General features: G+C 50.8%; 3 protein-coding genes across 4 annotated transcripts; 1 reads left to right on the forward strand and 2 right to left on the reverse strand.

The window, feature by feature from the left end:
• Window positions 1–237: 237 nt before the first annotated feature.
• LOC117900429 (threonine--tRNA ligase 1, cytoplasmic) lies at window positions 238–3,402 on the reverse strand. Of its 2 annotated transcripts, none has more exons than XM_034810799.1 (4): window positions 3,277–3,402; window positions 2,531–2,594; window positions 2,035–2,468; window positions 238–1,978 (listed from the first exon to the last, which is right to left on the reverse strand). In XM_034810799.1, exons 1-4 carry the CDS (start codon window positions 3,328–3,330, stop codon window positions 392–394), a joined length of 2,139 nt encoding a protein of 712 aa, XP_034666690.1. In that variant the 5' UTR covers window positions 3,331–3,402; the 3' UTR covers window positions 238–391. The 2 variants fall into 2 exon arrangements, with proteins under 2 accessions (XP_034666690.1, XP_034666689.1); XM_034810798.1 differs by lacking the exon at window positions 3,277–3,402 and adding an exon at window positions 3,055–3,203.
• Window positions 3,403–3,532: 130 nt separating this feature from the next.
• Window positions 3,533–5,869, forward strand: LOC117900431 (probable protein S-acyltransferase 23). Its single transcript, XM_034810801.1, has 2 exons — window positions 3,533–5,284; window positions 5,348–5,869. Exons 1-2 carry the CDS (start codon window positions 3,809–3,811, stop codon window positions 5,537–5,539), a joined length of 1,668 nt encoding a protein of 555 aa, XP_034666692.1. The 5' UTR covers window positions 3,533–3,808; the 3' UTR covers window positions 5,540–5,869.
• Window positions 5,860–9,029, reverse strand: LOC117900430 (engulfment and cell motility protein 1). The gene is made up of 4 exons (XM_034810800.1): window positions 8,853–9,029; window positions 7,550–8,560; window positions 6,943–7,494; window positions 5,860–6,882 (listed from the first exon to the last, which is right to left on the reverse strand). Exons 1-4 carry the CDS (start codon window positions 8,962–8,964, stop codon window positions 6,380–6,382), a joined length of 2,178 nt encoding a protein of 725 aa, XP_034666691.1. The 5' UTR covers window positions 8,965–9,029; the 3' UTR covers window positions 5,860–6,379.
• Between the last annotated feature and the right edge of the window lie 59 nt (window positions 9,030–9,088).

The following is a 9,088-nucleotide window of genomic DNA, read 5'->3' on the forward strand; positions in this document are numbered from 1 at the left end:
TAAAAAAAGGAAAAAAATATACACGATATTAGCAATAAATTTAACAAAAAACAAAAACAAATAAAACCCCAAAAAGGTGTGACTCATGAAAGTAAGAGGGGAGCGGTGGGTGCGCGGTCGCTGCAATTTGGGGCGCCTTATCTTATCGGGCGAGAGTGAATGTTGTTAACTGATTCGATGGCAGGCAGGGGCCGAGGTGGGTTGAAATTCCACAAATACAAGCAATAGAACTGTAGCTATTGCTATTTATTATTTGTGAATTCCGGTTTCATAAGCGTAGAAGTAGATACACATTGAAAGAATAAAAATGCCAACTAGTTTGCTTTGCAAAACCATTATTAAGTATACGATAATATTATAAATAGAGTTAAAGATGCGCCACTGCTGCTGCTTAGAAGTTATCCTCGTTGGTGATGAACTCATCGCGTACTTTCTGCAGCTTGGTGATCAACTCCGAGACGGATACCTCGCCATGCACCTTGTTGTCGCGCGTGCGCACATTGACGGTGTTCGAGGAGCGCTCCTTGTCGCCCACCACCAGAATAAAGTTGAACTGCGCGAGCTGAGCATTGCGTATCTTCTTGTTCATCGTATCGCCGGCATCGCAGTCGGCCTCGCTCATGAAGCCAGCGGCATGGAGCTGCTCCTTGACTGTCTGCGCATATTGATCGTAGGCCGGGCCCACGGGCACGACCATTACTTGACGTGGCGACAGCCAGAAGGGCCACTTGCCAGCATAGTTCTCCGTGAGAATGGCAATCATGCGCTCCACGGAGCCGAGGATGGCGCGATGAATGATGACGGGACGCTTCTTCTCGCCATCATCGGCAATGTAGTTGAGATTAAAGCGAATGGGCAGCTGGAAGTCCAGCTGTATGGTGGCGCACTGATGCGCACGCTTCAATGCATCCATAATGGTAATATCAATCTTGGGGCCATAGAAGGCGCCATCGCCGGGATTCTCCTTCCAGGGCATGCCGAACTCATTGAGAGACTCCTCCAGGGCCTTCTCAGCATCATTCCACTGCTCCAGCTCGCCGAGGTACTTCTCTGGCCGTGTGGACAGCACCAGCTGGAAGGTGAAGCCAAAGATTGTGTAGACATGCTTCAGGAACTCCAAGCAGCCCTTCATCTCGCTCTTGATCTGCTCGGGAGCACAGAAGATGTGCGCATCATCCTGCTGGAAGCGACGCACACGCGTCAAACCGGTCAACGCGCCCGAGAGCTCATTGCGATGCAAGACACCAAAGTCGGCCATGCGGAGTGGCAGCTCCCTCCACGAGCGGTTGCGAGTATCAAAGATCAGACAGTGGCCCGGGCAATTCATGGGCTTCAGGGCGAACTTCTCCTTCTCCGCTTCGAAGGAGAACATGTTCTCGGCGTAATGCTGCCAATGTCCGGATGTCATCCAAAGCTTGGCATTGTAGATGTTTGGCGAGATGACCTCCTGGAAGCCCCGCTTCCTGTACTCCGACTTGATGAAGCCCATCAGCGTGTTGTAGATGTGCGCGCCGCGTGGCTGGAAGAAGCACGAACCGGGCGACAGCTCGTGGAAGAAGAACAGCTCCTGTTCGCGTCCAATCTTGCGATGGTCCCGCTTGGCAGCCTCCTCCTGCAGCTTCTCCCATTCCTTGAGCTGCTTGGGATCCGGGAACGAGATGCCATACACCCGCTGCAATGTCTCGGCATCGGCCTTGCCCTCCCAATAGGTCGACGAGTTCTTGGTAATCTTCAAGGCCTTCACCTTGCCGGTGTGGCGGACATGGGGACCGCGACAGAGATCGATTAGGGAGCCGCACTTGTACACTGTGGTGCGATCCGTGGTCACCTTTTCGTTCAGAATGCGCAGCTTGAACTCATTGTACTTGAACATCTCCAGCAGGTCGGACTTCTTCATCTCCAGACGCTCAAAGTTTTGCTTCTCTTTGACAATTTGCTTGACCAGCGACTCCATGGTGCCGTAGTCATTGGTGGAGATCTAAGGGAAGAACAGAGTTAATCCAAGCACTTTTGATAGGAACAGATAGCACTTACACCCTCTCCATTCAGATGCATGTCGTAGTAGAAGCCACTCTCAATGGGCGGACCATAGCACAGATGTCCACCGTAGATGCGCTCCATGGCTTCGCCCATTATGTGCGCGGAGCTGTGCCAGAAGACGGCCTGCGCCTCGGGATCGTCGAACTTGAGCAGCTGCAGGGAGCAGTTCTGCTCGAGCACACGATCCAAGTCCCACACCTCTCCATTCACCTTGGATATAATTGTGTTGTCGGCCAGTCCTTGGCTGATGCCACGTGCCACATCGTAGGGCGTGGTCTCCCAGGAGATGGCATCCACTTGCTTGCCATCGGGCAGGGTGACTTTAATGGTCTCCCTGGGTTTGGCAGCCAACTCAGCGAGATACTCGGCCTTGCATTTCTCCCAAAGGACGTTACGCTCCTCAATGTACTGCGGCAAGGGATTTAGTTCTACATTTGAAGGAAATCTTTTAAGTGAATTGCTGATAAACAGGAAAAACTCCACTTCTTACCCTTGCGCGCATCACTGGCTGCACCGGCCGGCTTCTCCTTTTTCTCCTTCTTCATTTTGCCAGCCTGCAAATCGAGGGAGAAAAATCAATAAGTTAAAATCAATCGAGGAATCGCAGGTTTCTTCTATTTTTTTTGGCTACGTATGCAGTCAAAAAGCAATTAGTTGAATGATTTTTCAGTGTCTGCGTTGACACGCTCTCTGGCTTTCGTGGTTATTTGAACAATTGGAAGCGAGGCAATGACACAGACAAATATTTTTCGGCTCTTCTTGTACTGCCTATCGGACCGCCGACTATCTGTCTTTCAGCGTTTTTCTCCGGAACTTTAAAAACTGATGTAATAGAAGAGGTACGTTGAGTCAGAAGCGGTTCGGTGCGGTGCGGGAATGGAGCTGCCGGCTGGCAGTGATTCAACTCTCCATCAACGGCACACATTTATACATGCACAGCACATGCATTTGTATGTGTGCATGCACATGTGGGGAACACTTAGAACAGTTAGGACAAGGCTTTAAGACACCAACCAAAGTTGCGTAGCAGCGATAGCTTCTTGGTTGCCTTTGCTGCTGCTGCTTCTGTTGTTGTAGTTGCTGCGTCTGATATTTGGAAGCTGCGGCTCGCAGGCAAGCTCTGTTTATTGCTTTACTAGACCAGCCGCCAATGCAAAGGGGCACAAGTTTCAACATAATTCGGTTACTGATTACTTCTCATACACTGCAATGCAATTTGTTAAGAGTTTAACATGCCTTTTGCTTGTTTAAATCCAAATTACTTAATTCCGGCACCACGTTGTCACCCATTTTTGTTTCCAAAATTATCCAAGAGAGTGAGCGAGACGGAGAGACATGGCGAGTGTTACCAGAGGCGCACAGAAAAGCGCAAAAAGCCTGAAATACCGCAATGTCAGCTTGCTAAGCTTTGGCGCCAAATCGATTTCGAACTGTGGCTGCCGTTGCGTGTCCTGTTTTCGCACTAGTTATTGATTAAATTCTGCTGACATAATCGAGGAGTGCATTCGTGTTTACATTGTGTGTGTTTCAGCTGCTTTGGCATACATTCAAAGTGAAATTGTTGCTCGAGCAGGGTGTTTAGAAAGCCAACAAAATTGCACACCTATTGGAAAATCCCCTTCATAATCAACCACCGCTCTCTGGTGGCGCTGAACGTCTGGGGGTAGATTTCGATTTCTACAACGTGGCTTCCAGCAAGATTCATCCCAGCCCGGGGGCGGCGCGGAGTGTGTGGGCGCTTCCCCTGACGGCCTCCTCGTCATGCAACATGGTCGTGGCGGAGGAACACCCCCACGCCGAGGACATCGATATCGACCATCGCCCGCACTCGCCGCCACTCACGAGTCGCGGTGCTGGCGGCAATCATGGACCCAGCAACGAGGACCACGACAGCGTGCTGCTGTTCGAGGGCCTGGATGGGGCGACGACCGTCAACCTGGACGACATCTTTGACATCATCAAGAACGGGGAGGTCAGCGAGGTGGAGAATCTGGTGGATAAGTTCGGCATGGAGTGCCTGTCGGCCAGGGACCGTCACGGCTACACACCCGCCCACTGGATCGCCCTCAATGGCAATGTCCAGCTGATGCGTTACCTCATCGAGCGCACAGCTCCGATTGATCTGCCCTGCCTGGGCACCCAGGGACCGCGACCCATTCACTGGGCGTGCCGAAAGGGTCATGCCTCGGTGGTGCAGGTGCTGCTGCAGGCGGGCGTCGCTGTAAATGCTGCAGACTTCAAGGGCCTGACGCCGCTCCATTTGGCTTGCATGTACGGACGCACAGCGACGGCTGCCTACCTCCTGGGCATGGGTGCACTCAACAATCTGACGGACATCAACGGCGACACGGCACTGCATTGGGCGGCCTACAAGGGACACGCAGATCTGATGCGCCTCCTCATGTACTCCGGCGTGGAGCTGCAGAAGACGGACAACTTTGGCTCGACGCCGCTGCATTTGGCGTGTCTGTCCGGGAACATGACCTGCGTGCGTCTGCTGTGCGAGAAGTCTCAGGTGGATCTAGAACCGAGGGACAAGAATGGCAAGACGCCGATAATGCTGGCACAGGCGCATCAGCACCAGGATGTGGTGCGGCTGCTCTATGGTGAGGTGAAGAAGAAGTCACGCTGGATTCCCTCCGTCTCGGAGAGCTGGGGCTGGCTCTTTGGCGGCGCCGGCGACTCCAAGGGACCGCTCTTTCTCTTCCTGTTCTCCGTGCTGCTGTGGGGCTACCCCATGTACATGATACGCGCCATTCCCATCACCTGGAACATACTGCGCCGTTCGCACTATTGCTTCATCTACTGGAACGCCGTCATGTGGATTAGCTGGGCGATTGCCAACCGGCGGGATCCCGGCTACATTCCACTCAGCTCGGACGCGTACTATCGTGCCATCAAGCAGATTCCGTACTTTGACAAGCTGAAGAAGCGCAACGTGATGCTCACGAGACTCTGCCACAGCTGCCGCTGCCTGCGTCCACTCCGTGCCAAGCACTGCCGTGTGTGCAATCGCTGCGTCTCCTACTTCGATCATCACTGTCCGTTCATCTACAATTGTGTGGGGCTAAGGAATCGCATGTGGTTCTTCTTGTTTGTGCTGTCGGTGGCTGTGAATTGTTCGTTTACCATTTACTTTGCCTGCTACTGTGTGATGATTGAGGGCTTCACCTTGCTCTATGTGCTGGGACTCATCGAGGCGGTTGTGTTCTGCGGCTTGGGCTGGATACTAACCTGCACTTCGGTAGGTGCCACTTTCACGAAGGTTCCTTTTATATTCCTAACCTTCTTCCTGCCTCTTCCACAGATTCTCCATGCTTGCATGAATCTCACAACGAACGAAATGTTCAACTACAAGCGTTATCCATATCTGCGGGATAAGCGTGGTCGCTATCAGAATCCGTTTTCGCGCGGTCCCATACTCAATCTGTTGGAGTTCTTTGTCTGCCTGCCGGATCGAGGAGATGACAACGATCTGCTGTTGGAGGATAACATTTGATTAAGGATATAGGATCGAGCTCCGGCTCGCCGGCGCAAGGTGCCCGTGCGTGGATAATGAAGAGAGACGGCAGCCCATAACCCCATCGGGTAGGCTGCCCCGAAAAGCTTTTGCCTGGTTTTATCATCTACAAATTGCAAGGAAAGATGTCGCACGTTGCCCGGCCAGGGCATCATCCATCTTTCTGCTTTGGTATCCAAGCATCTCGGACTGCCGATCGATCAACGCTTCATTCCAACCTCAATTAAGCCTTTAGCCTTTTGATAAGAATTACGCTTGAATCTCTTGTTAATTTTTTGTACAAAAAAAATTGTTATACATAACTCGTGTATAAAATGTGTTATTTAATGAATCTCCTCTATATTATAATAATACTAAATATAATTAATAAATGGTGTGTGGTTGTGGTGTGTGGCGTACGTGTAATTGTACGCTAGCGCAAGGTGAATTCACTTAGCAGGTGACGTTATCCGCTGAGAGACAAGCGCAAGTAGTGGCCCCCAAAGGAGACCCACCCTGTGGTGCAGAAGTCACCTTGTAAGTAGTTTTCCCATGGGGAGCAGAAATAACTTATTCACCACGCGCTAGAAAGGGATGGAGACAGAAAGAGCCTCCCCCTGTGCTGGAGGCGTCTAAGTAAATTCACCATCACCTTGCACGCGCTCCTTTTCGATATGGATAATTGAATTGCACAAAAAACGAAAATAGCTACTAAAAGAAATGTTTTTAAATCGTTGAATATGTTGTAATGGGTACACTTTGGCATGTATCTTGGGTGAATGAGGGGTAGATCTAAAGTATGAAATGTTTATCGTTCGACTGCTGCTTCCATTTCAGAATTTAACTCTCGAAACAGAAATCATAGTTCTCGGGATCCTCGGGTATCGGTGGTGGATCCTTGCTTATATCCACACCCTCGGTATCGAGGAGACGCAGCTTGATCTCCATGGACAGGAGTGTATCAAAATCTTCGTTCTTCTGCTTGCTGACCATCGGCTGGCCGAGCAGCGCATTGATGCCGTCCGTCCAGTAATTGAATATGCTCTCGTCGGGCGCCACAAAGTCCAGCGTGGAGTGATCCATGTTCTCAAATGTTATGGAGAATGCCAAATTCACTGCCGACTTACTGCGTATGCGCGTCTCCTTCATGTGCGGACACTCCTTGCCCTCCAGCAGCTGCTTAATCTCGCTGATGGGCAGCTTCTTGGGCAGCTCCTCCAGCGTGGGTATGTTCTTCTCATCGCAGTCACCATAATGGATGACTTTGTGGTTGGGCGACAGTCGGGCATACCAGAACTTGTCTTTGGTGCGTGTGCCACGTAAATACTTGGAGAAACGAGTGCCTTCCGAGCAAAAGAGAATGAATTAAATATAAATAAAAAAGTCTAAGGAGACTACTTTACCTTCCACCAAAAACGACAGACGCTGCTGCTTGATTAGCTCCAGAATGTGCGGCGATATCTTCTCCTTCAGTTTAACAATCGCTGAGGCTGTGGAATCACACTCTTCCTTTGAGGTGCGCTCCTGCTGGCGCAGCGTAGTGATCTGCTGATACGTGAGCAGCGCGATCTTATTGCGAAAGTCCTCCAGGTTCTCTGGCCTGCACTTGAGCGTGCGCTGAATCTGCTCCCGCACCACACTGAATGTGGTGGTGAAGTCCTCCGCTGTGGCGCGCATATCCTTCCATGTGCGATTCAATGTGATGACGCAGATGCAAAAGAACTCCTCGAACGGCGTGTCGTGGGTGAAGAACATGGGCTGAAAGTCACCCGATTGCTCCGCGGGCGGCTCACCAATGCGCAGAATGTCGCACAGCACTTTCACCAACTCAATCGAAGTGCGCCCAAAGGGACATTCGTGCTCATCCGCGCGGCACGAGTTCTCGCGCACAATCTTTGCGTATTGCTGGGTGTAATTGCGGGCAAAGTACACCATGCAGTCGAGTGCCAAAATGCCTGAAATTCAGTTTATTATCAACAAATCCTTTAAGGGTTCTTTTGCAGCCCTCACCTGGCGGAGTTTCTATAAAATCCTGCGCGGGATTGATGTCACATTTGAAGCCCAACTTCTTGTAGTACTGCGAAAAGTTGATATTCCCAGCGCCCGAGCCACCGCCGCGACGTATGTGATCGTCGCTCTGACTCAGTGCTGTGGTGTGATCATCGAAGGCAATGCGACGCAGCTCCTTGATCTTCTCGTGTGCATCCTGATCCTGGGCATTCATCTTCATGCGCATACGCTTCTCCAGCAGGCCCAGCGTCAGCGTTTGCAGCACATACAACTGGTGGGTCATCTCCGTGCCGAGACCATTGCCAATCAGGGCCAAGCGGAACTGTTTGGCGCTAATTGTGTTGGCAATCGTCCGCTTGCGAGCCTCATCTGCCTTCACAAACAGCGCGTTCAGCAGGGCAATGGCATTCTGGCGCATCACCGGCGAGTTGACCTCCTGCAGCAGACGCAGAATATCCTGCAGCTTGATGTCCTCAGCCACCAGCACGTGCTTGCTGCTGCACTGAACGATGTTCTCCAGATTGGAGAGGGCGCTCTCGCCACAGTTTGTGGGATACTTTTGGAAATTTCGCACAATCTCAATGTTTCGGGCGACAAAGGAGTTCTCGGGCACCTCCCAGGACACCGTGCCGTGTTCCATGAGCTCAACGAAGCTGCCCAGGCTGTACTTGAGGATATCCTCATTGTTCTGGCCTAAATCTTCAATCATCTTGATGAGTATATCCAGACCCTTTTCCTTGATGAACTCCAGGGCGAATGTGTGATCGGTGCTCAGCGATGTGAGCTCCTTGAGTCGTTGGACCTTCTCCTGCGGACTGCCATTGAGCAGCGTTTCCATGGCATCGCTGGCCGTCTTCGATGGCGAATACTGCAGACGCAGTACAGAGCCATTCTTGATCTCATTTCGGTTCTTTTCCGTCACATATTTCTGGTTATTCGACTCGCAGAACTGCAGGGCGTAGTTCTGATGATCGCTGATGGACCAGCCGTTGCATATATCCTGGATTTTGCCTGTAACGAAGACACAAGCACACCATGAGACACAATGATAATAAACCTTACTTCCTGTCACCGCTGAATGCGATGCATTTTAATGAGGGACGCCGCTGACATCACGATAAGCAGCAGACAAGAAAGGAAAGGGCGTTGGTTTAAGGTTTTTTGTTGCCACAAGCCACAATGCCACCACACCCAGCATGTGTGTGCATGTACAGAGTGCATTTGCACAGGATGCTCCCCAGCCTAGCACGGACAGCCTAAAACAATAGCAATTGCTTTTAATTGTTCATTTTTATTGACATACTTGCAAGCGGATGTCTCTGATCCAAGTTGATTAACTGCGCTATATGTTTCTCGCGCTCCACGGCTATCTTCACTATGTGCGAATCCTTCACCGTCGTTTTCTTCGGTATCATTTTGAAATTAATTACAAATTAGTTTTAATTATTATTGTTTTTTGATCGGGATGGAGGAGCAGTGTGACCGCGGATTTATCGAAATATACCGCATGCCCTCAGAAGTATACCAAAATATACATTC

The sequence above is a fragment of the Drosophila subobscura genome, chromosome U (genome assembly GCF_008121235.1).
Source record: "Drosophila subobscura isolate 14011-0131.10 chromosome U, UCBerk_Dsub_1.0, whole genome shotgun sequence".
Lineage (NCBI taxonomy): Eukaryota > Metazoa > Arthropoda > Insecta > Diptera > Drosophilidae > Drosophila > Drosophila subobscura.